Source organism: Talpa occidentalis, unplaced genomic scaffold (genome assembly GCF_014898055.3).
Source record: "Talpa occidentalis isolate TD23 unplaced genomic scaffold, MPIMG_talOcc4v2.1 talOcc4.10, whole genome shotgun sequence".
Taxonomy (NCBI): Eukaryota; Metazoa; Chordata; class Mammalia; order Eulipotyphla; family Talpidae; genus Talpa; species Talpa occidentalis.
The window spans coordinates 33,778,852-33,803,560 of record NW_023600993.1 but is presented as its reverse complement, the minus strand read 5'-3'; the positions used below and the strand labels follow the sequence as shown (position 1 = coordinate 33,803,560).

At 46.3% G+C, this 24,709-nt stretch overlaps 1 protein-coding gene across 4 annotated transcripts in view; it reads left to right on the top strand.

The window, feature by feature from the left end:
- CDC25A (cell division cycle 25A) overlaps positions 1-3,460 on the top strand; it is a 28,289-nt gene extending 24,829 nt beyond the window's left edge. For 2 of the 4 annotated variants that reach the window (XM_037528398.2, XM_037528389.2), the window contains exons 13-14: positions 1-112; positions 352-3,460. In XM_037528398.2, coding sequence (XP_037384295.1) covers positions 1-112; positions 352-492 — 253 coding nt within the window. In that variant the 3' untranslated portion in view covers positions 493-3,460. The remainder of the gene's footprint in view (positions 113-351) is intronic. The other 2 variants (XM_037528372.2, XM_037528381.2) reach the window with 1 other exon arrangement.
- The last annotated feature ends 21,249 nt before the right edge of the window (positions 3,461-24,709 follow it).

Sequence of the window (24,709 nt, the reverse complement as noted above, 5' to 3'; positions counted from 1 at the left end):
GTGCCGGTATGTGAGAGAGAGAGATCGACTTGGTAACGAGTACCCCAAACTCCACTACCCTGAGCTGTATGTGCTGAAGGGCGGATACAAGGAATTCTTCCTGAAATGCCAGGTAAGATGTGAGTGGAGAGTATGGTCCACTTCTTGCCCAGGTTGGATATGGGGTCTGTCTGGTGGTTTTGGCTGTTTATTACTACTGGGGCCTGGGGTTTAGCTGTGCGAAAAGAAGAGCCCTAGGAATCACAGGCAGATCAGATTGCTGCTTCCAGCCTTGCAGCCCCAGACAGGGAGGGAGCTAGATTGTGAGTGTGAGACAGGTGGATTCTGACCTTATCCTCACTTGTACCCCAGTCTCACTGTGAACCCCCCAGCTACCGGCCCATGCACCATGAGGACTTTAAAGAAGATTTGAAGAAGTTCCGTACCAAGAGCCGGACCTGGGCAGGGGAAAAGAGCAAAAGGGAAATGTACAGTCGTCTGAAGAAGCTCTGAGAGCTGCGGTGCTAGGCAGCAGCAGCCAAGCCTCTCTTCCTTCCTCCTTTTCACCCTCTTTGCTGCAAAGAAACTTGAGCAAAGAGGCCAGCTGACATTTGGAGAGAGGGCCTGGGGCTTCCATGCTTTAAACCTACTTCCCACACTCCCACAATTGGAGCCCAGACCATCTTGCTGGCCATGCCTCTTCTGTCCCCTGTAAGATGTCCTCCTCCTGCATCAGGACTGCTCTGCCAGGGCTATAGTGCCACAGCACAGTTCTGAGCACCAAGTCCAGATGTTCAAACTCTTCATTCCCTGCAGCTGGATGAGCCACTTGGGGCCTTACTGGGCACTGGCCTTCATTCTTGAGGGGAGGGGAGGAAAGTGGAAGTGGAGAGAAGTTACACAAACAGAAATGCTGCTGGCCAAATACCAAAGACAGCCTGGGAAGGAAAGGTCTTTTTGGGATAACCCATATCTTTAATTTATTCAACATCATCAATCACTTTATTTTTTTTAAACTCCTGGAGACTTATTTAACTGCTTCTTTAGGTCAAAATACTGCCAATCTAGGTAGGGTTTTAGCATCCCAGGGGCTACCTCTGCTTTTAATTTAAAAAAAAAAAAGAAAGAAAGGAGGGGGGAAGAAGAGGCAAACTTGTGAGTTGTGGGACAGAGAATTAGGAGCTCTGTCAACCCCAGGAGGCACTGCGGTACTGGGGCTGCTGCTATTTAAAGTCAAGAACTGAGATACTTACTGGTGGGAGCAGGCACTGGACTCAGGCTTGGCTACGGGACATAAGCTAAACTTCCCAGACCTACCTCGAAGGCAATGAGATCTTTTTGGGGGGAGGTCACCCTGCCCTTCCTCTCCCCAGTTCCCTGTGATGTTGGCTGGTATAGGAGTCAGTCAGGAAAGCACTTCAGGCAGCTTCCATTTGGCCATCCCAGGTCAGTGTTGGAACAAAGTAGTTTAGGTACCCCAAAGTAGGGGGACAGGGATGGGTGGGCTCTGTGGGACGGGGGAGGGGAGTATACACTGAGTGTCTTCCTTCAATTACTCTGATACTCTTTGATAGCTTTTACTTTAATTTTTTAAAAATAGTCATTTATGAGTCAAAGAGTATCAAATCAGTGTAAGCTGGGCCACCCAAGGGTGGAGAGAAGGGCTGGAAACCCTGGTCATGACAAAAAAGGTGTGGGTGCTGGCATAGAGATGACCGCGTAGAATGTGTTTCTCAGGAGGCAGCGTGGTGGATTTTGAAGGTGAAACTTTCTGAGTTTATCATGTTTTAATTTGAGGGACAGGAAGTGATGGATCATCACCCTCCCCTCATCTAACCCCATGGAAGTGGGGGTCTCAAAGGAACACCTCCCATCCAAGGAGCTGGGGCTGATTTGATTGAGTCTAGATAGGCCTGTTTGGTCCCTGCTCATCCCCACTCCTAGGTGCTAGCCTCCGCACCACCTTTGCTCCATTGGGGTATAGCCAACTTCGTCTTATACACAAGAGTCAATCTCCCCTCTTGCCTCTGCTTTCTGTTCTGGAGGTAGGGAGGGAATCAATGATATTGGAGATGACTAGTTGCTGTGTTATGGGTTTGAGTTGCATTTGGCTATAAAACAATCTTGTTAGAAAAAGTATGTGGGGAGGAGGGGAACAAAGGGGAGAGGGAAATGACCTCTTCCCCCACACACATTGAGATACATCGCAGTTGGTCTCTATAATCTTATTTGTAGGGATTCTGTTGGTTGAATGCCAGAACAGGGAAGTGGGATGACCTTCAGATTGTACCAACTTAGCTAGCTTTGCAAACCAACTGTTGTAGTCTCTGAAAATAAAAACAATCTTGAACCCATGTTCTCAGCTTGGTTCTTATGGATTTAAGAAGTTTGTTTCATTGTAAGGTTTTAGGATCAGAGTGACTAGGGCAACCACATTTCCTTATGAGGCCACAGTTTGCTCATGTGGCCTGGCTTCAGAGATGGCTGGAATAACCTTCAATTATTACTTTGACTCCAAAATATTGTGACTCAGATTGACTTGTAAGATGAAATAGGTACATCTGAGTTTTGCCTGAACCACTGACATTTCCTTACAAGACCTGTTAATTCATATGGATTTAGCCATAAGCCAAGGAGAGACCCTGGAGGAGTTTTAATTGTGTTCTAAAGGAGTTAGTTACAAAATGAAAAATCAAATGTTGACAAGTCATTTGTCCACATACAACCAGAGAAACTTGAAAATGTGGTGCTGGGCTAGTAGTGAATTATTCACCAAAGTGAGAAACAGCTGGGACAAAGGTTTTTACAAAATAGGGTAGTCCTAGGGATAGAAAGTAACTTGTGTTTATATGTGTGTCCAAACAGTAGTGACTCAAGCATATTTGATAAACTGCTTTAAATATTTAACAAATACTGCGATATAAACTATTTCACCCATGATCCAACCTCAAGTTAAACCTCATTTAGATAATGTATTCCTTTCTGATTTGCATTACAAGAACTAAGACAATGTATGAAGAAAGTCTAGCACTACTCTGCAGTAAGCTTTAGGTTGGTGAGTTTACATCTTGTGAAGACTTGGAGGAGAGAATATTCCACATAGTACCAAAAGGCTCACATTAAACACTAATCTCCCTCATCTAACACCTCATTTCTTCCAGGTTGTTTTGTTTTGTTTTTTAACTACCAAAGAGACTGCATGTTCAAGTATTCCTCCCACCCTACTCTACATTCAATAGTTTCTGTATTTTTCAGAGTACATACGGAATATCTAAAGATGACTGCATATGAGGTCATGTGGTTATATTCTAATGCATCCCATATGCCTCCAAAACAAGAGTTTTTGAGACGATACAGAGATTTTTTTTTTAATTATTTATTTATACAAGCACTGGGTACAGTCAGAGGCGCAGGAGGGTGAGAGAATTCACCAGAGCCAGAGCGGGGAGCAGAACAGGCAGAAGGACTGAAGTACACTGCTGAGGGGAGCAGCGGGCGTAGCAGGAGAGATCTGCGCGCCATGTGGGACCCTCACTGGCAGCCGGGGATTGAACTGGCACTGCAGAGGCTGCGGGCAGCTTCGCAGCCCAGCACTCAACCACTATGCCACTGGGGGAGGCCCTCAGATTTTTTTTTAAAGATTTATTTTATGTATTTATTTATTTATTTTAAAAAGATTATACAAGCACTGGGTACAGTCAGAAGCGCAGGAGTGGGAGAGAATTCTCCAGAGTGGGGAGCAGAACTGGCAGACAGACAGAGGACACTGCTGAGGGGAGTAGCGGGCGGCAGGAAAGGTCTGCGCGCCATGTGGGACCCTCACCCGGCGGCCAGGGATCGAACCAGCGCTGCAGAGGCTGCGGGCAACTTCGCCACCCCTATTATTATTATTATTATTATTATTATTATTATTTAAACACAAGAGCTGGGGTACAGGCCAGAAGCGCAGGAGGGTGAGAGGATTTACCAGAGACAAAGCAGGGGAGCAGAACAGGCCAACAACTGAAATAACACTGCTGAGGGGAGCAATGGGCAAGGCAGGAGAGGTCTGTCCCGCCATGTGGGAATCTTCCTGGCCGGATGGGAATCAAACAGGCTGGGGACAGTTTCACAGCCCTGTCCCACCAGGGAGGCCCCAGTTCAGATTTAAATTAGACCACTTAAACTTTAGATTTTATGGTGAAAGACAGCTAAATATCTACTTTTAATTAATATTTGCACATTTAAAGCACGTAGAAAATATTCACGTGCTTTTTCTTAACTTTTAGAATAAAATAATTTTATCAAAACATCATCAATTTCTGAACCATTTACTAATTTCCTTAAACTCTTATTCAAGTTAATTAAGATAGCATCTAGGTTCCTAGTTCATTATGAAAAGCTATCCCAAGGGCCTCCCTGGTTGCACAGGAGTTAAGTATCAGCACTATGTAGCACTTACTGAGTTCGAAGTGGTGGGGGACTGGCTAGGACAGGATGTTAGGACTTTGGGCAGAAAGTGGGAGTGGAGTCAAAGGGAGAAGGAAAGATAAGGTAAAGCTTCCCTCTCGGTGGCTGTGCCACCGACCTTAGTGAACAAATGCTGCCCTGTAATGGGGAGGGGTGGAGTGACAAAGAGAGGCAGAAACAGCTGTGTGATCTCTGAATTGTGACTCCACAGCATGGCAGGGAGTTGGAATTATCTTGAAGATTCTACAATCTTGATCTGAAATCTTGATTTCCAAGTGTTGCTGCCTGGAAGTCGTTTAAAGCACAGTCCAGTCTAGGGCCCCCTGCTCTTACACTCCCATGACCCAGACCTGGCTGGGAGCTCATTCCAAGGAGCTGATGGCAGCTCTTTTCCAGGCAAAGGCCTATCGCCTCCACCCACAGGCCTCCTTTGTTCTTTCCCTGCTGGGCTTCTTAATGCGACTGCTGCTATAGCCAGGGCTTGCCACCAGATGGCGATGGTACCCCAGGTCAGACTCCTCACACATGGGCCTTCCAGCTTTTCTTCCCTGCCCACTCCTACCCGCCCCTTTCCGGAAACAGCAACCGGGAGGAACTGAGGACCCTGCAGGAGTTTCCCCACCCCATTCTGGCTCCCACCTACATTTAAGGGCACCCTACCTGCCCTGAGTGCAGGTAAAGCTGTGGCTGTTTAGGCTGTGGTTTCCCAAGGCTTAGTTCCAGCATATGGTTCATGTAGCAAAAAACAAGGGCACCAAAAGGAGAAGCACAAAGGGTAGGGGTTGGATTATTTCAATATATTTTCAATAAATTCATCAAAGTAGTCTTCATGGAAGGACATCAGATTTTGTTAGGTTTGGCTTTTTTTTTTTTTTTTATAGAGGCATGTTTATTTATTTATTTATTTGTTTGTTTGTTTTTGTTTACACATGCACTGGGTACAGCCAGAAGCACGGGAGGGTGAGAGAATTCACCAGAGCCAGAGCGGGAAGCAGAGTAGGCAGAAGGACCGAAGTACACTGCTGAGGGGAGCAGCGGGCGGCAGGAGAGGTCTGCGCGCCATGTGGGACCCTCCTCCGGTGGCCGGGGAGCAGCCGGGGATCGAACCAGCGCCGTAGAGGCCGCGGGCAGGTTCGCAACCCAGCGCTCAACCGCTGCGCCACCGGGGAGGCCCTGGCTTTTTTTTTTTTAAGATTTATTTATGCATACAAGAACTGAGGTGTAGGCCAGAGATGCAGGGAGATGAGAGGATTCACCAGAGACAGAGTGGGGAACAGGACAGGCAGACTGAGACAGAAAAACATGGATCAGAATCCTAAGAAGAAATCCATAGCTGGGCACATAAGACAGAACCTTAAGCATGTGCCAAACGGAAGGCCAGCACACTAACACTGCTCAGTAGCAGCAATGGAAGACTAAAGATTGGGATGCCTTCTACAAAGTACATCTAGTCTCTCTCAACCTAGAATAGTGTAACTACTTGCAAGAATGAGAGTAAAAGAATCACAGATAAACAAAAACATGTTTTCCCCACCTAGAGAGTTGAACTAGATGAACTTCTAAATGATACACTTCACAAACATGGGAAAGAATCCCAGAAAGTATATAATGTAACAGGCAATGGGGAGCAAACAGGAAGGTACACATGCATATGTAAATTCAAATAGACCGTTTGATTCTGGGAATGGGAAATGCGGGCATCTATACTCACAAATCCCCTGCTAGGCTGTGTCCTAGGGGTCAGGTTCTATGGCCAAATAACACACTAACTTCTAGGGTGTTCCATAGCATCATAATACTGCCATTGAAAATCTGTCCAAGAATCTGCCCTGGTAGACGACCTCTCCTGTCTCTCCCTCTGCTCCTTTGCAGGGTGCTCAATAAACCCACCTTTTCTGTTCTCCCCTCCCCCCTAAAAAACAATCTGCACCAACCTACTCATGAGTGGTTACAGAGAGAGGATGTTCAGATTAAGGAAGGTAACTCTGATTTCTGTCTTCTAAGATATTTTGTTTTCTTGTGTTTTTTTTTTTTTTTTGATTTATGTATTTATTTATGCGTACAAGAACTGGGGTACAGGTCAGAGGTGTGGGGGTGTGTGTGAGAGGATTCACCAGAGACAGTGGGGAACAGAACAGGCAGATTGACTGAAATACAATGCTGAGGGGAGCAGCGGGCGAGACAGGAGAGGTCTGCTGTGCCATGTGGGTAGCTGCTCCCTGGCCAGGAATCGAACTCGTGCTGCAGTGGCTGCGGTCAGCCTTATGGGTTGCATCTTAACCCCTTGTGCCACCAGGGATGCCCTCTTTTTTTTTTAAGATTTATTTATTTATGCATATAAGAGCTGGGGTGTAGGCCAGAGGTACAGGGGGTACAGGATTCACCAGAGGCAGATAGGGTTGCAGAACAGGCAGTATTTATTTATGCATACAAGAGCTGGGGTGTAGGCCCGAAATACTGGGGGTGAGAGGATTCACCAGAAGAGAGAGGGGAGCAGACCAGGCAGATCTACAGAAATACACTGCTGAGGGGAGCAGTGGGCAAGACAGGCGAGGTCTGCTGTACCTTGTGGGTCACCTCCCTGGCCAGGGTTCAAACCCGTTCTGCAGTGGCTAGGGATAGCTTCATAGTGCTGTGTCTTAACCCCTTGTGCCCCCAGGGGGGACCCCTTGTAAGACATTTCTAAAGTGGTATGACTATTACTTAGGAAAGGAAGGGAGGGGAGGGGGGAAAGAGAACATTTTCAAATACAAGCAATCTAAAAACTGGGATTTTACTTTGAAACCACAGGCAAGTGAACCTGGGAACCTATCAGTCATGAGGTGCTTATTTTTCATTATAAACCTTCATGGCTTCCAGTTGCAAAAACAGAGGCTTCAAGTTGGCTACAAAAGAAAAACCATCCACCTCAGTCTAGTTTCAGTGTTTTTTGTTCCTAGTTAAAAAGTTCAGAATTTCTAAAGTAATGCCCACTCACTATAAAAAATAAAACAACAGGGAAATGCATACAAGCCTCACTGCAGTACCCAGCCTAATCCCAAATTCCTGTCTTCACTTTCATGTGTACTTTTCTAAATCCCTTCTGTTTTTCTTTTATCTTTTTATTTCTAGACCTCTTTTATGCCATTTTGTAGGCATTTATAAAAAGATACATTTCTATTCTTTGTATTATATACATGTAAATGTATATGGATGCATGTCATCTATAATTAGATTTTTTTTTAAAGATTTATTTATTTATTTATTTATACAAGCACTGGGTACAGTCAGAAGCACAGGAGGGTGAGAGAATTCACCAGAGCCAGAGTGGGGAGCAGAGCAGGCGGAAGGACCGAAGTACACTGCTGAGGGGAGCAGTGGGCAACAGAAGTTCGCGCGCCATGCAGGACCCTCCTCCGGTGGCCAGGAGCAGCCGGGGATCGAACCGGCGTTGCAGAGGCTGCGGGCAGCTTCGCAACCCAGCACTCAACCGCTGCGCCACCAGGGAGGCCCTAATTAGATTTTACTAGAAGTATATGTCATGTAAGTATATACAAATATATGTGTATGTGTGGACTACATATACTTTTATCTATATATCTACATTTAGATATCTGTGATACAGATATTTAAAGTATATATACCTCAAAATATCTTGGTGACATTTTCACTCTAGGGTATATCCTGTATAAACACTTAGGATATGCATGGTTCTATATACCAGTGAATAAGAATATTTACTAAAGCTGGGCCTCCTCGGTGGCGCAGCGGTTGAGCGCTGGGTTGCGAAGCTGCCCGCAGCCTCTGCAGCGCCGGTTCAATCCCCGGCTGCTCCCCAGCCACCGGAGGAGGGTCCCACATGGCGCGCAGACCTCTCCTGCCGCCCGCTGCTCCCCTCAGCAGTGTACTTCGGTCCTTCTGCCTGCTCTGCTCCCCTCTCTGGCTCTGGTGAATTCTCTCACCCTCCTGTGCCTCTGACTGTGCCCAGTGCTTGCATAAATAAATAAATAAATAAATATTTAAAAAAAAAAAAAAAAGAATAAAATTACTTTAAAAAAAAAAAAAGAATATTTACTAAAGCCTTATACATAAATATGAAAAATAACATGTTACATGTTTGTATACGTGTGTAGACAAAGTTGTTTTTCACGTAAGTGGAAATTTGCATTTTTACTGAAGTAAAAATGATGGAAGTCTCACCTGACAGAGCACACAGATGGGCTGGATCTTTGGATTGTCAGTCTTTACTCTGATGCTTGGGTCAAGATTGTTTTTGATTTTCTTTTATTTGTATATGAGTAATGCTTCAGTGAAGATTTTTGTACATATGGTAAGTATACGTATTTATTCAGAATAAGTTCTTCAAAGTGAAATTACCAGACCAAAAGAGCCTGAAACATTTGTCAGTGTATTCAAATTGCCCTTCCACACCACAGTGTCAATTTGCTTTTGCTGTGGGGGTACAACCTGTCAAAGGCCTCCCTGATTTCAGGCTGTTGCCACTCTTCTCCTTAGTCTCTTCTCCCAAAGAAATGAACTGTTTGCCATTTTCCAAACACCATGCCACTTACTGTTGGCATAAAGGCTGCTCCTCAGAACATCACCTTCAATAGAAACCAACATTAAAAGAAAAGGATTCCTGGAGCAAATCTATTTGGAAAACCTTGAATTAAACAATTTTCTCCTTGTTTCTCTGAATCTTTGCTCTTTCAGCATAGATCACCAATTTCAGGAAAGGAAAGAGCATTTTCCTAACCTAATTACCCACAGAGCAGTTTTTCTAGAATCTTGTGGGACTTGGGTACCTGGGGGCTGACTTTGGGGGGGACTGGTTTCTCTTCTAGGCCATTCTCCCTTGATGCTCACAGTAAAACCGTGAGATAGACCCTTGTTTTATGGATAGAACACTTATGCTCATCGAGGTGGGTAAGTTGCTTCTGGTTACTTGGCTGACACAGCAGAGATGGGAGTAGATGCTTATTCTTCAGGTTCAAGTCCAGGCACTCTTTCCTGACTCTTCTGCCACTCTTTCCTGACTTTCTTCTGGGACACAGCACTGGGCTTGCCCACAAGGCAGGCTGACTGGTGGAAAGTTGGGAGGCGAAATTTCAGGGACCTCTGGGTAGTAAATTTGGAGTTAATGCCAGGAACAAAGCTTCAGCTCCATAACTCCTGCCCAAACTGGAAAACGAGGGCTCAACCTCTGAAGTCTTTTCACCTCTCCCCCTGGCCCCACCTACCTCAATGTCAGGGCCTGTTCTCTGACCACAGAAAGGTAATTGGTCAAGCAGGTTAAATGACAGGTGGGATTTCCATAAATGTCAGGGTGAAAGCACCACTGGAACCCACACCCCTGGATGTACCAGGAGGCTGAGAGGGAAGAGGCCCCTTGTAGTAAGTCTGGAAGAAAAAAAGAAAGTCCCTTAACACCCATTGTCTCCTTGCCGCAGGTTGCTGGGCCCACCCCAGTAAGGAGCACAGGGTTCCCTGAATGAGTGGGAAATTATTTTCAGGGTCCTTTATAGCATTCTTTACCTATTTTTATCTTTTTTTTTTTTTTTTTTTATTAAAGTACTTTCACACAGAACATTTCCTTCCTCCAGCACAAAGCACAGAGGGTGGGAAGAGCAGAGGCCTGGCATGGGCTGACTTGCTAAGTACTGGCAGGACCCCCACCTTGGGGCTTCAGTTCCAGATTTGGGTTTCAACTTCTTGAGCCCAGAACACACCTCTGGGTGACTCTAATACTACTGAATTCCCACAAATTTTAATTTCTTAATTTATGCTGGGAATCTCGATTTCCCCTCTTTCTTGGGCTCATGATGAGTCCTGCACTAATGTTTCAGAATAATGGGAGGAGTTGGGAAGACTTGATTTAAGCTTGAAGCGTGAGAAAAGTTGTCCCTGCATCTGGGCAGAAGATACCTCCTGGCTGCTCATCTTCTAGCTTCCTGCCTCTCCAGGGATCCAACTGGACACACACAGGCAGTTTGTTGTAAGCGCCAGATCCAGATGAGTTAATGCTGTGACAGCTGCAATCAGTCTCAGCAATTCTGAGCCTGGGAGACACCCTGTCTCTCCTCTACTCGTCCCAAGCCTGCCCTGCACCTTGGAGGTGAGGCATCTGGCCTGATGGAAGCTGAGGCACCTCATCTGCCTGGCATTTGCCAGCACCCAAACAACTGGGTGTGCAGGGGGAAGGATGACAGGCCTTGGCAGCTGCGAAGCTACCCAGAGGGGTAGGGAAGGTGAGGCTGAAACAGGGTGTGGTGACAGGTCTGGGAGTTCCAAGGCCTGCCCAGACATCTGGCTGGCTCAGGGGAGCTAGCTGTGCTGACAAATGTGGGCTGACCCAAAGCACAGGCTACTGAACACCTTGGTGAGCCACAGAGCGGGGAGGTGATGGGTGGATGGAAACCTCAGATTCATTATCTGCAAAATGCAAATAATAGCAGGTGATTTGAGAATTAAATGATTTCATATATATAAGGAACTTAGAACCATTCTAGAAAGTACTCAAGAATCCCAGGTATGACTGTTTTGAGTCCAGCACATAGGATTTGGCAAGTTTAGTGTCTGGTTCATCTCCTATCTCCCATACAATTACAAAAACACCGGACAAAACAAGAAAGCAATAAAAACCATCTCACCATGTCCTCACTGACACCTACCTATGAGGTATGCACCCCTACTGAGCCCAGCTTATCAGCAGGTACACAGGCAGGGAAGGGCTGTGCCTGACCACACGTAGCCAGCTGAGACTGACACACATCCAGGAGGTAGGGAATGGGGCCCTGCAGATGAGCTCATGTAGAGCTGGTTTCTCCTCCCTCCACCCTCTTCTGCCACCCACCACTTCAGCAAAGCCTGACGAAGCAGGTATGGGACTCTGCCTTTCACAGATGGGAAAATAGCACTGAAAGCTGAGAGGCAGAGCTAGGAGCTGACATTCTGTCCTCTGATGAGCCTCCCCAGATTTGGGTCTCCCAAGCCCACCTTCACTCCCCCTCCACATGTCTGCTGCTCCCTAGTATAAGGTCAGTCTTCTCATACTCTAGGAAGCTTCCCTCCCTCCCTCACCCATCCAGGAAAGCTCCAGAAGCACTTGGCCCTGAGGGGCAGCGTGGAAATGGATGGATCCTCTTCCTTTTCCACGTGACTTGAACCAGAGCAATTGGCAGATATGTCAGAAGGTATTGGTGAAAGCCAAAAAGAATTCTTTCAGAAAACATCCAACAGCTATTACTAAGCATCTGCCATGTATCAGGCACATGTGCCCTACCACTGAAAGTCCTCCATCTGGGGGTTCCTTAACGGGTGGCTCACTTAGGTGCTGGGTTTGTGAACTTGGGTGGTGCTTCAGTGACCAGGCGGGAGTAGGGTGGGGTGGGTAGAGAAACCCATGTTCAGATTTTAAGGTCAGAAGAGATAATTCTTTTAAAATCTTCAACTTGCTTCCTTCCATGGAATTGTGTCCTCACCCTCCAGGGACTGGTGGCTCTGCCAAGGTCCCTCTGTCCAGCAATCTGCTCACAGCTGGCTAGCACTGTAGGAAAACCAGGCTCTGCGCCCATCCCATCTGTAAAATATGCACATTGTGTGATTTAGAGAAAATGCTTGCAAAGCCCCTGGGCAGAGTTGGCACACCATACCCAACTTTATTTCTCAGCACAAATGCTAATTTCCCCTTCAAATGCAAAACTGTTCATCCTCCCAAGCCGTTTCTCGTCAGCTTCTCCTTGCTAGCCTTTCCTGCCTTGCATCCTGCCTCTTGTCCCTGCTCCATCCAGTCCAGCCAGACTCCTCAGTGTTCCTCAATTCGCCTGTTCATGGTTCTGTGTCCCTGAACATGCTGTTCCCAGGGAAACCTCCTCTCTAGCTCCTGCTTTGCACAGCAGACTCCTACCAGCCCTTTTCATGGGGTTCAGTCCTCTTCCAGTGCTTTCTCAGATTCCCCCAGGGCACATTAATCACCTCCCAGGCTTGTCTATGCAATTGTTTTATGTATATGTGAGCTGTCTTTTCCCTTTATTTTTTTCAGGTCTGACTCTCCCTAGTTTCAATAGAGTTAGCCTTAGAGAAACTGAGGTTCGTAGAGTGTTTTTGGGTATCAGAGCGTGGGAACAAGCTTTCCCCCAAGAACCACAGCTTGGCCAGGGCCTGTTTGTTGGAATGCTCAACATCAGGTTCAATGACTCCTCCCCAAGCTGGTGTCCACATCCTGCCTCTAGAGGTGGCCAAATCCTTGCGAATCCTGCCCATGTACCTGGGTGGGGTGAGTCCAGCAGGCTGTGTGTCTCCATGCCAGTGCAGGGTGAGGCCTTCTGGCCAGGAACCTATGTGAGCACCACTGGACATCAGAAGTCTCAAATCCTGGCTCTAGCCCTCAGTGGGGGACAGAGACCCCTGCGGAAGGATTCCTTACTCTTGCCTTTAATTAGGGCTAAATGTATATAGGTCTTCCCAGCCCACCCAGATACAGGCCAGAGCACGTCACCTCTGGTATTCTCTTTGGCCCCCCCAGAACCTTTGAAAAACCTTTACTGGCGCTCCCTCACTCTGAGGGAAGAGTCCTCCAAAAGAGAAGCCACATCTTCACTTTCCCAGCTTCTTTACAGGAGGGCCACTGTGACCTGCGCCTTCCTCCATTGTTGGCAACTAAGTCCTCAGATGGACAGCCATCATATCCAGATGTACTACTTTATTCTGGGCAGGCTCCTAGAATCCAGAGATGAGTCAGGACAAGTAACTCTAACAGGACACCAAGGCAAAGACTACAATGAGGGGATGTGTCCACTGTTCTGGAAAGCATTAGTCGAGGAGTGTTACAGGGAGGAGCCCATCTTACTCGTTTTCTAATTACCCTGTCCTTCTTGCAATGAGGCATCCTGTACAGTAAGCTGGATTTGATGTCGGAAGATCTGACTTTCAGCCTGGTATCTTTGGCGAATCACTGCATCCTCAGAGCCTATTTTCTTCACCTTGCCTTGAAGGTAAAACAAGGCAATGCATATAAGAGAGCTTTGCAAATTGTCAAGCACTATATAAATTTTTACCTGTTTTTTTTTTTTTCTATTGCATTTTGTAGATTCTGGCACACTGTTGACACTTAGAAGTGTCTGTTAAATGGATGAACAAATCAACAATTGAATGAATAGCAGGCACTCAGGAAGTGCTTTATTAAAAATAAAATAAAACAGGGACCTACCTGGTGGCGCAAGGGGTTAAGCACTGCACTATGAAGCAATCTAAAGCCTCTGCAGCACGAGTTCAATCCCCAGCTGGCCAGGAAGCAACCCTCATGGCACAGCAGACCTCTCCTGACTCGCCTGCTACTCCCCTCAGCAGTGTATTTTAGTCAGTCTGCCTGTTCTGTTCCCTGCTTTGTCTCTGGTGAATCCTCTCACCCCCCTGCATCTCTGGCCCATACCCCAGCTCTTGTATGCATAAATAAATAAATCTTAAAAAATAAAATAAATAAAAATAAAACAAAACAAGGAAATTGTCATTTTGGGTGCTCATATCAGCAATGAGCACAGAATTTTTTTTAAAAGATTTATTTATTTATTTTATTTTATTTTATTTTATTTTATTTTTTTTTAAATTTTTTTTTTTAAATTTTCTAGAGGCATGTCTTATTTATTTATTTATTATTTGTTTGTTTGTTTGTTTGGTTCATACATGCACTGGGTACAGTCAGAAGCGCGGGAGGGTGAGAGAACCCACCAGAGCCAGAGCGGGGAGCAGAGCAGGCAGAAGGACCGAAGGACACTGCCGAGGGGAGCAGCGGGCGGCAGGAGAGGTCTGCGCACCATGTGGGACCCTCCTCCGGTGGCCGGGGAGCAGCAGGGGATCGAACCGGCTGCAGAGGCTGCAGGCAGCTTCGCAACCCAGCGCTCAACCGCTGCGCCACCGGGGAGGCCCAAGATTTATTTATTTTTATACAAGAGCTAGGGTACAGGCCAGAGGCGTGGGAGGGTGAGAGGTTCACTAGAGACAGAGCGGGGAGTAGAACAGGCAGAGGACCGAAATACACTGCTGAGGGGAGCAGCGGGCGCGACAGGAGAGGTCAGCTGCACCATGTGGGAATCTCCCTGGCCGGCTGGGAATCGAACCTGCACTGCAGAGGCTTCAGACAGCTTCACAGCGCTGTGCTCAACCTGCTGCGCCACCCCACTGGGGAGGCCCAATGAGCACAGAACTTCATGTACATTCTCTCACTTGATTTTCACAGTAACCTTGTGAGATGTTTACTCCCATTTTACAGATAAGGAAACTGAGGCCCAGCATGTGAAGGGCCACACAGCTAGTAGGTAAAGGCCTGAGACTTATACTCTAGGCCTTTATTTTTATCTACTTGCTATTACCCTTCCTATGTTATATGCACAGACATTTCTCAACAGTTTGGCCTAAGCCTAAACCACCCAAATTATCATTGCTACACAAAAATACAACTTTAATCCATAGCTCTGGTGCACCTCTTTACTCCTGGCACAGAGCCACTGTTTGACTTGGCAAATCTGGGGAGAAAGTCAAGGATGGCAATTCCTAAGAGACTTTTCCCCTGAAAGGATCCTTGTTTCCATCCTCACTGGTTCCAGGAGGGAAGTCTTTCCTGCTCTCTGAATTCCTCTAACCTGGGGTCTGTGTGGTCCCTACAAGTTTTCATGGTGAGTGCATCCCATCTCTCTCTTCCTCTTATCTCATCTGTCCCCAGAAGCAGGCAGGACAGGCATCACCCTTGCTGAAGAGCCCAAGGTCAATGCTGCCACAACTCCACACAGGCAGATACACCAGATATTTGTACTCTGAGGCCAGAACCTCCTCTACCAAGTGGCATGGCCTAAGATTTGAGTCCAGAAACTGTCTGGACATAGGAGAGGTTTACTGGAACTAGAAAGGGGAACTGGCCTGAAGCAAAGGGTCTTATATAGTCTGCCTTTGCACTATTGATTCCCTTGGGGCCCTTACAAGGGACGGTGTATATGTAGAGAATACAGCTTTGGTGACTTTGTCATATGGCAGAAGGAAGGACTCAGAAGTGAAGTAGACTTTTCTGACAGCAACTGGCATGTGCCTAAGATATAAGGAACAGAGTTTAGCTGTTTTAAATCTGAAGTCTGAGCCAGGAGCCTTTGGAGCAAAAGGCCAGAGTTTGGGTCCTGAGCTTGCTCTGACTGGCTGTGCAAGTAGAGAATGATGCCACTTTTGGATAAGACAATGTTTCTTCCATGGGGACCTCACAGGCCTAGTGATGCTCAGGAGAGATGAGAAACTCCAGGACTTTCAAGAGATCTGGGTCAATTCTGTTTTTATTCTTTTTCCTGCTGGCTGATTTGAGAAGTTAATTTAACTGAAAGGCAAAATCCTTTAATCACCAGCTCTAAATCAAGGCAACAATTGGGGTAGTGGGGGGATAGTAATGATGTGTGATGACAAGTGGGGAAGCCTCACTCACCCGCCCATGCCGGCCTACCTGTGCACACCTCTATCCTGTGCTTCTAGTCAGGCAGGATGGCACCACCATCCATATCCATTACTAGGAGCCACAAGACATGCTGATGGTGACTGTGGAACTGGACCGCCTGTCCCCAGGAGAGAGGCAGCAAGATTTCAGAAACAGAAACATGAGTCCCAGCTCATAGGTAAGGAGGAGGAGCCAGTGCTGGACCGTGAATGACCTTACGCACCCCAAGTGAGTTTAGACCAAGAAGTGATTGCCTATAGACTGCCTTAGGCCCAGGGGTACTAGGGTGGTGCAAGGGAATCTGAAATCACACCCTTTCCAAGCTTCTTCCAAAAAGAAAAATAAAAGGGAAAAGGTAAGGCTGCCAGATGGCAGACCTGGGGAGAGGTCTGAGTGTGAGTATGAGTTTACCTGCTGGCAGGAGAAGCTGGGGCCTTCTCTTAATCCTTTGCAATCCACCCCTTGTCTCACATCTCTAACAACTGGCTGAAGACTCCCTGAGGAGTGGGGAAAAGAGGCTTGGTAAATTATGGCTTACCTTTAAAAAAACAACATTTGAGGGCCTCCCCGGTGGCGCAGCGGTTGGGCGCTGGGTTGCGAAGCTGCCCGTGCCCTCTGTGGCGCCGGTTCGATCCCCGGCTGCTCCCAAGCCACCGGAGGAGGGTCCCACATGGCCGCAGACCTCTCCTGCCGCCCGCTGCTCCCCTCAGCAGTGTACTTCGGTCCTTCTGCCTGCTCTGCTCCCCGCTCTGGCTCTGGTGAATTCTCTCACCCTCCCGTGCTTCTGACTGTACCCAGTGCTTGTATAAACAAAAACAAACAAATAAAATAAATAAATAAAACATGTCTCTATAAAAAAAAAAAAAAAAAAACAACATTTGAAAACACATATCCTCATAAGGGCTTACACATGTTCATAGCAGCATTATTCACAGTATGAAAAACTGGAACCAACTCAAGGGTCCATCACTAGCAACCACGTATGATAAACCCAAATGATGAATAACTCAACAGTAAGAAGAAAGAAACTCCTGACACAGGCTGTAACTTGGATGAACCTCAAAAACATTATGCTGATTGAAAGAAGCCAGACACAAAAGACCACATATTGCATGTTTCCATGTATATGAAATTTCTAGAGAAACAAAACTTAAAGACAGAAAGCAGACTAGTGGTTGCTTGGAGCTTGGAGGGGGCATGGGGATTGACCACAGATTGGCTGAAGGAACTTTTTGGGGTGGTGGGAATGCTCAAACAGGACTGTGGAAAGTGTTGCGCAACTCTAAGTTCCCTAAACCTCATCAAACTGTGTACTTAAAATGGGTGAATTTTATGGCATGTAAATCACACATCAATAAATACTTGAAGTTCTTCACTTTTGACTAGTCCATCCCAGAACTGCCCTTGTGCAAGACTAGGGTACCTACCTCCTCCTCACTGGGGAGATTAGGGATGCATTTCCACTAACATAGGTTTCTCAAAAATGTGGCTTCTGGGTCACCAGCAGCAGTTCCCAGGATCTTGCTAGAAATGCCAATCTCAGGATCAGGCTCAGACCTATTGCTCATCAGCCTCCAGGGGAACAAGGACCTTGGTCTAATGGAAGGAGGAGGAGAAAATAGAAAGGTCAGCCATTTTGAGCACCCACTGTGTGCAGCCACCTGACATGCCCTGAGTCATATCATCCTTGCCACCAGTGTGAAATCAGTATTATTGGCCTCATTTTATAGACAGGAAGCTAAGGTTCAGAGTGACTGAAAGTCCTGCCAGCTAATAAGAGGGCAGAACTGGGATCAGACCCCCATGTTTCTGACCTGCAACACACCTGCTCCACTCCCCCTCGGTGGATGAGCAACATTCACACTACCAGGAAGCCCAAGGAGTGGGCAGAAGTACAATAAGTACAGTCCCCTCCAGACCGATCTTGGAACAAAGGGTGGGTATAAAGAAATAAACAGTAAGTACAGCCCTGAACATGGCCCAGTATTTTCTTCAAGGCTGAGGCAGCGGTCTTTGTTTAAGGTTATATTGTTTACTCCCAAGGGACGAGGGGTGGCGGAATTTGGAGCAAGCTGCTTGGACAAAAGCCCAGGAGGTCCTAACTCAGTTCCTTGGGAGCTTGGAATGTGAAGGGTTGGGGATACAGAGAGAGCGGAACTCAGGGATCCTGGCCAGAGAGCATGAGAGCCTCTGGGGACTTGGGAGGGCGGGTCTGTGGTTTCCAGATGCACAGATGACATAATGTCTGCCTAGCCTGCAGACACCAGTCTGATCGAAGTGGCCCTTCCATAGGCCCTGCTCTTGCTTTGGCCTGTTGCTCTAGGGATTAGCTTTGTCCTGGAGTTTCCTGGGGTTGGCCATCTGGGGCCTCCCGGTTCAAACCTAGCACTGCCAGAGATTGGCTCAGTGCCATATCTCAGGCACCCCATGTAGGGTCACTTCCTTTGATCATCCAGCACTGGTTACTGCTGTGTGTTTGCCTTGTGTGGCCTGCCCAGAGGTTCACATCTCCTGCTTTTCCCACTATCATGACCGCTAACTGTCAGACTTGATCAAACAGAGATGCCCGTCTAGCCCAACTATCGAGTTGGCAGAGAGGGGATGCAATTTACCCTTGGTGAGGGAGGACCAATACCAGAATCCAGTACACTAGGGGCTAATGATAACAATAATCTTTATGGTTTCAGTAGGGTTTCATCATTTACAAAGTGTTTTCATGTGACCAACCTTGACCAACCTTGACAGAGGATTTATGACTGCTTGGTTTATAGACGAGCAACTTGGGGTTTACAGAGCTTAACTGACTTACTCAAGATGAGCCACTGGTAAGTGACAAAATCAGTGCTTATGACTAGATGTGTGGGCCCCCTATTTGCTTGGTGCTTCATTCCTGATGATATGAGCAACACCCCCAGTGCCCAGAGACAATAGAAGAGCCAAAGGAATTACATTAAGCACAACCCCCTCGGGTTCTATCTTGGAACAAAATGTGGGCATTTTTCTTCCCTACTGACTGAACAGGGTCCTCTCTGATGACTTTCCAGTCTAAATTGGGCAGGTGAGTGGCCAACTTGAGCAAGTGACTTAGGCAAGAGCTGCTCTGACTGCTGCCAATGGGTCTGGTAACTATATGACCTGCTTCCCATGTCCATGGGCAGTCTGGAAACAACCCTCTGCTCCTGCCCACTATGTTCTTTTCCATCAATCTTTTCTGTTTCTTTCTTTCTTTCCTTCTTTTTTAAATGTGGAGATAATGAAACCTGCACCCTATCTTGGTTTTTTCCCCTCCAATAGGGCTGAAACTTGATAATGATGATGACGATGATCCTTGATTACACTTCTCAAAGGCATACTGGATTCTGGTACTTTCTTACATCATCTAAAGGCTTCACAGTTCACAAGTGCAGGAGCCAGGACTGGAACCCAGGGTGACTTTGGAGTATATGGCCTCATACTTCTCGGCAATGCTTTTATTTTTTTTAAGATTTATTTATTTATTTTTATTTGTGCAAGCACTGGGTACAGTCAGAAGCGCGAGAGGGTGAGAGAACTCACCAGTCAGAGCGGAGAGCAGAACAGGCAGAAGGACCGAAGTACACTGCTGAGGGGAGCAGCGGGCAGGGCAGGAGAGGTCTGCGGGCCATGTGGGACCCTTGCCCGCAGCCGGCAGGATTGAACCGGCACTGCAGAGGCTGCAGGCAGCTTCGCAGCCCAGCGCTCAACCGCTGCGCCACCGGGGAGGCCCTCTCTCCAATGCTTTTAAGGAAGGATGCTGAATATACTCGTGGGTCTCACATTTGGGATAGGTAAGTAAAGGTCCCTTGTGGGACCTCAGCCAAGATCGCTGGGCAAGAGCCTTCTTCCATACATAGAGTTAACTATGCTTCCAGGCATTGTTTCTTACCTGGGTGCCCTGGAGAGCCAAGTCAGGCTGCCAAGCCACTCTCTGCAGGCTGGGTCTTGGACATGAGTGCTGATTGCCTGGGATTCCCCACTGACATCAGTGCTGATCTCTGGCTGGGTTCTGGGGTGATGTGTGCCAGGAAAAATGCCTGGAGGTGGCTTACACCCAACCGGCTTAGGCAGGGAGGGGAGTGGCCTGTCTAGATTCAGGAGTCAGATATGTGCTCCTAGCTTGGTCTCAGATTCCCTGAGTTTATCACCTCTGATCCACCTGCCCTTTATTATGGACTTTTCAGGTCAGGAAAGGGTGCTGATCATAGGCCATATTCCCAATCTCTCTAAAGACCACATAGTCCACTTACTCCAGCCCCAGGGAAGGATAGAGTCAGGGCCCAAGCCTTCAGGGAATCAAAATAGCCAATGCTGAGACACTAAGATAACCTCAAGTTGTGCTCAAGGCAAGAGTGCTCACTAAGCATTCATTTTTATAAAAAAGTTATAACATATAATTCAGCCTTAAGGAATGCATTTCAGACAGATACTACAACATGGGTGAAGCTTGCATGCTAGGTGGAATAAAGCAGTCATGTTATAGAGCAACACCGATATTAAAACAGGTTCCTGGCTGTGGGTCCTCACCCGCACGCTTTAAAGGGACTTATGAATACTCTACTACACACACACACACACAAAAGGTTAATAAAAGGTTTATTTACAAGAGAAAAGGAAATAAGGAAAATGTACAACTCAGGGAAAAAATAGGGAAATAAAGTCTTTAATGCGTCCTACCCGATCCGACGACCTGGAAATTCAAAGTCACTCTCAGAGCTGCCCGGATGCTGAGAGCTGGCGGAGAGCCAAAATGGGGGATCCCCAAAGCCCAAGTGTCTGCCTTTTGTATCCACCTGGCTGCTTAACCCCACCCTCAGGTCCCAGCCACCTTCCCTTTGGTGATGATGGGATTTGGAGTTCCCAGTGTCTTTGACTTTGACCTAGGGTGAGGGTGGAGTCCACAAAGCCTATATGGAATTAGCTTTGGGACATCCTTTTTCCCCTAACAATTCCCCCCTTTAACTTTTTGCCACCATTTCCATAGTGATGAAGATCGAATATATGGAGGTTGGGATGCAGTCTCAGATGAACATTTTGTCAGGTTCCAGTGTGAAAGAAAACCAGTCTCTCCAGGTATTTGTCCATTGTGGAAAGCAAAAGTCCTCCACTCCAGGAAAAATAGTTCATCAATTTAAGCCAAAAAAAAAAAAATCTGGCGGCATTAGCCAAAACAAGACAGCAGATATGTAAAAATCACAGGAAAAAAAATCTTAAAATGGTTCAACCGATGTAAAACACAAATTTTCTCAACCTTGATCCCAAACTTTTAACAGCATAGCAAAAGTTTGCAAACTAAATCTACTTTGTAACCATTTTTCCTATTTTTGCATAAAATCACAGGGCAGAAAATAACTAACAGCAATTTTTTTAGCTGGCTTTGTTGAAATACTCCATACAGGATCAGAGCGAACCGGTGGCATCCAGTCGATGTATGCTTCAGGTATAAAGTTGGTCTCATCAGACTCCACCTGGGCTTTCCTCTTCTCGAGGGTACCAGGGACTTTTCATTGGCTGGGTTGTCCAGTCCTGCCAATGGAGGCAAGCTTCCTCACCTTCTTTGGAGGTCTCTGGAACCCTACAAACAAGGCAAACAGGTTCTCCTCTTCTTGGTTCAGCTCTTTTTCAACTTTCTGGAAGAACTCCACACAAAGCCACACAATGAAACTTATGTCCAATTTTTTTCAGTTTAAACAAAATCCCTATGGAAGTTATGCAAAAACAGACTCTGAGATAAGCAGTAAAAGATTACTACCACTATATTTATGCTGTGTTGGTATCAAGGGGAGAGAAAATGCAAACACAAGTAGGCTTTGTTGGAAAAAAAAAAATTACAACCTTGCTGCAGATCCTGGTCACCAAAACAAGAAAACTTTGTGGATTTAGAACAAAATGCAAAAAAATCATCAGTATTATGTCAAGGAAAACTTAGTAAATATGAGGTGTATTTCCAAGTCTATTCAGTCCTTAGTAGGAAAGTTTTACTCTCAACAGTTCTGTTGAGACCTTTTCTCCCTATATTTTCAGAAACAATTTCTGTAGATATTAAACAATTGAAGTATATAATATTACAAGGTGACAATCATCATTGACAATTTACATCCATATCAGGTCATGGTGTTACCCATTTTCCCAAGTGACAATGCTTCCCTTCTAGTTTTACTCTACTAGGTGAGCCAGATAGAACAAATTCATCTAATGCCTTTCCCAGGAGGAAAGGGAGAAACTTTGTGGAGTGTCTCAGGAGCTCTACTGAGATTCCACAAAATTTCCTTGCATCAGCCAAATGACAGGCTAACAAATTTGTACTTGAATTTAGATTTCTGGGAAGCTTTGCCATAAATATCATAAAATTAACAGAAACAACAATATTCAATCTCTGTGAAGGCACCGGCTTAGTTCAGTAGCACAATGTTGACAATCAAACCATAACCTTTAGTTTTTCTCATAACTGGAGACTTTTTTTTCAACGTCTATGGGCACCACGTATACCAATTTTTTCAACCTCTCTAGGCCAAGACAGACACAAGGACATACAGACATACAACATATAGACAAAGACAGTTTTTTTAAGTTATGCCACATAGAATATGTTATGTAACTGCAGTTTTACTCCATAGGCTCAGAAAAAAAATGTCAAAGTCCAAAAAAAATGTGGAGTGTTGCTGGCAGAAAAATTTCCAGTTGTCATCCTACAAACCTAAGACTTTGGAAATAGGAAGGAAAAGTTTTATTAATCACAAAAGTTACATGACCTTGTTTATCACCTTAGGGTTTTCAGTGTTGAAGACTTTTTTATTAGAAGTCAATCCTGGGGTATTCTGTACAGCAACTGAAAGAATAAAAGTAACAGTTAACTTTTAAGCAAAAGGAGTCATCTCTTGTTAGCCACCAAGAGGCACTCCTTGGGTTTCCTGGAATAGAACCTGAAAAGGCAAAATCAAAATATCAGTAATTAACTTTCAATTAAAAGGAGTCATCTCCTTACTTCTGTTAGCCACTCTGGGACAGAAGCTGAAAGAGCAGATTAAACATCTAAGCACAGATTATGTAACAGGGTGGTCCCCAGGAAAGGGGGAGGTTCCCTGCCCCACCCAAGGGAGGGTGGAGCTGAGCAGGAAGAGGAGAAGCTGAAGAAGATACTGAGGAAGGAAGCAGGATGGAGCCAGAAGGAGACCTGGAGGAGGCGCATGGAGCCTAGAGACACGTAAAGAAACTGTGCTTGTCTTTTGGTCGTGGACTGGGTGACACAGATGTGGGTGAGACCCGTGGGGAGGTGACCATGGCAGTTTTTATCTTGATGTTGATTTTGCTCTTTTCCTTCCGGGCTTGTCTGGTTATTTCTGACCCTTTGCTTTGGGTCCCCACTGGAAGATGCTTTAGACTTGTGGCAGGCTTTGGGGCTTTGCTCTGGGCCGATCCCATATGGATGGACTTTTACCCACGAGGGGACGGGTAACTTTGGGTGCTTCATTTAGAAACTAGACTCTTTGCCTTACCTGTATTGTTTCCTAGTTTTATTAAAGTTCCTTCCCATTAAAGGGTCATATGTTTTGTGTTGATGCGGCGGATGGCAGAACCCATTTAGAATAGGCAGGTTTGCGGGGTTTTGGGCTGCCCCTCTCCCTGTCCTATAACAATTACACCTCCCCCACAGTAGGGAGGGACAACAACAACACAGGTATGAAAACCTGGTACAGTTATATGATGCACCCTAAAGAGTGCTTTCCATAACAGACCTTCCTCAACAGGAAGCAGAAACTTAGAATCTTGTCTTACACCAGCAATTGAACAAATCCAGTATTCAAAATGGCAAACATGCCCAAAACAAATCGTGTAGACAAAATTCACAGCAGCAAATCCTTTCAGACTCAGACAAAATCTTGTTAATTTTTCTGATCCAGACTTTGCAAAAATTCAAGTTATCTCCAAGAATCCATCAAGGATACCAGCAATTACCAGTTACTGCTTAAGGCTACTCTTTCCTTAACACCCAGGCATACATTTGCTAATTTAAACACCACTGCTCCACAATTGGCTTGCAAAATGCATCAGGCAGAGAGCAGGAAGTAGCCAAAGACAAAGCAACATACCACTGAAGAACCATTATTGCCTTTAAAAATGCTAATGAGGGCCTCCCCAGTGGCACAGCGGTTGAGCGCTGGGTTGCAAAGCTGCCAGCGACCTCTGTGGCGCCCTTTCCATCCCTGGCTGCTCCCTGGCCACCATAGGAGGGTCCCACATGGCGCGCAGACCTCTCCTGCCGCCCGCTGCTCCCCTCAGCAGTGTACTTCGGTCCTTCTGCCTGCTCTGCTCCCCGCTCTGGATCTGGTGAATCTGTTATAGGACAGGGAAAGGGTCAGCCCAAACCCCGCAAACCTGCCTATTCTAAATGGGTTCTGCCATCCGCCGCATCAACACAAAACATATAAGACTTTAATGGGAAGGAACTTTAATAAAACTAGGAAACAATACAGGTAAGGCAAAGAGTCTAGTTTCTAAATGAAGCACCCAAAGTTACCCGTCCCCTCGTGGGTAAAAGTCCACCCATATGGGATCGGCCCAGAACAAGGCCCCAAAGCCTGCTACAAGTCTAAAGCATTTTCCAGTGGGGACCCACAGAAAAGGGTCACAAACAACCGGACAAGCCCGGAAGGAAAAGAGCAAAATCAACATCAAGATAAAAGCTGCCATTGTCACCTCCCCACAGGTCTCACCCACATCTGTGTCACCCAGTCCACGACCAAAAGACAAGCGCAGTTTCTTTACGTGTCTCTAGGCTCCATGCGCCTCCTCCAGGTCTCCTGGCTCCATCCTGCTTCC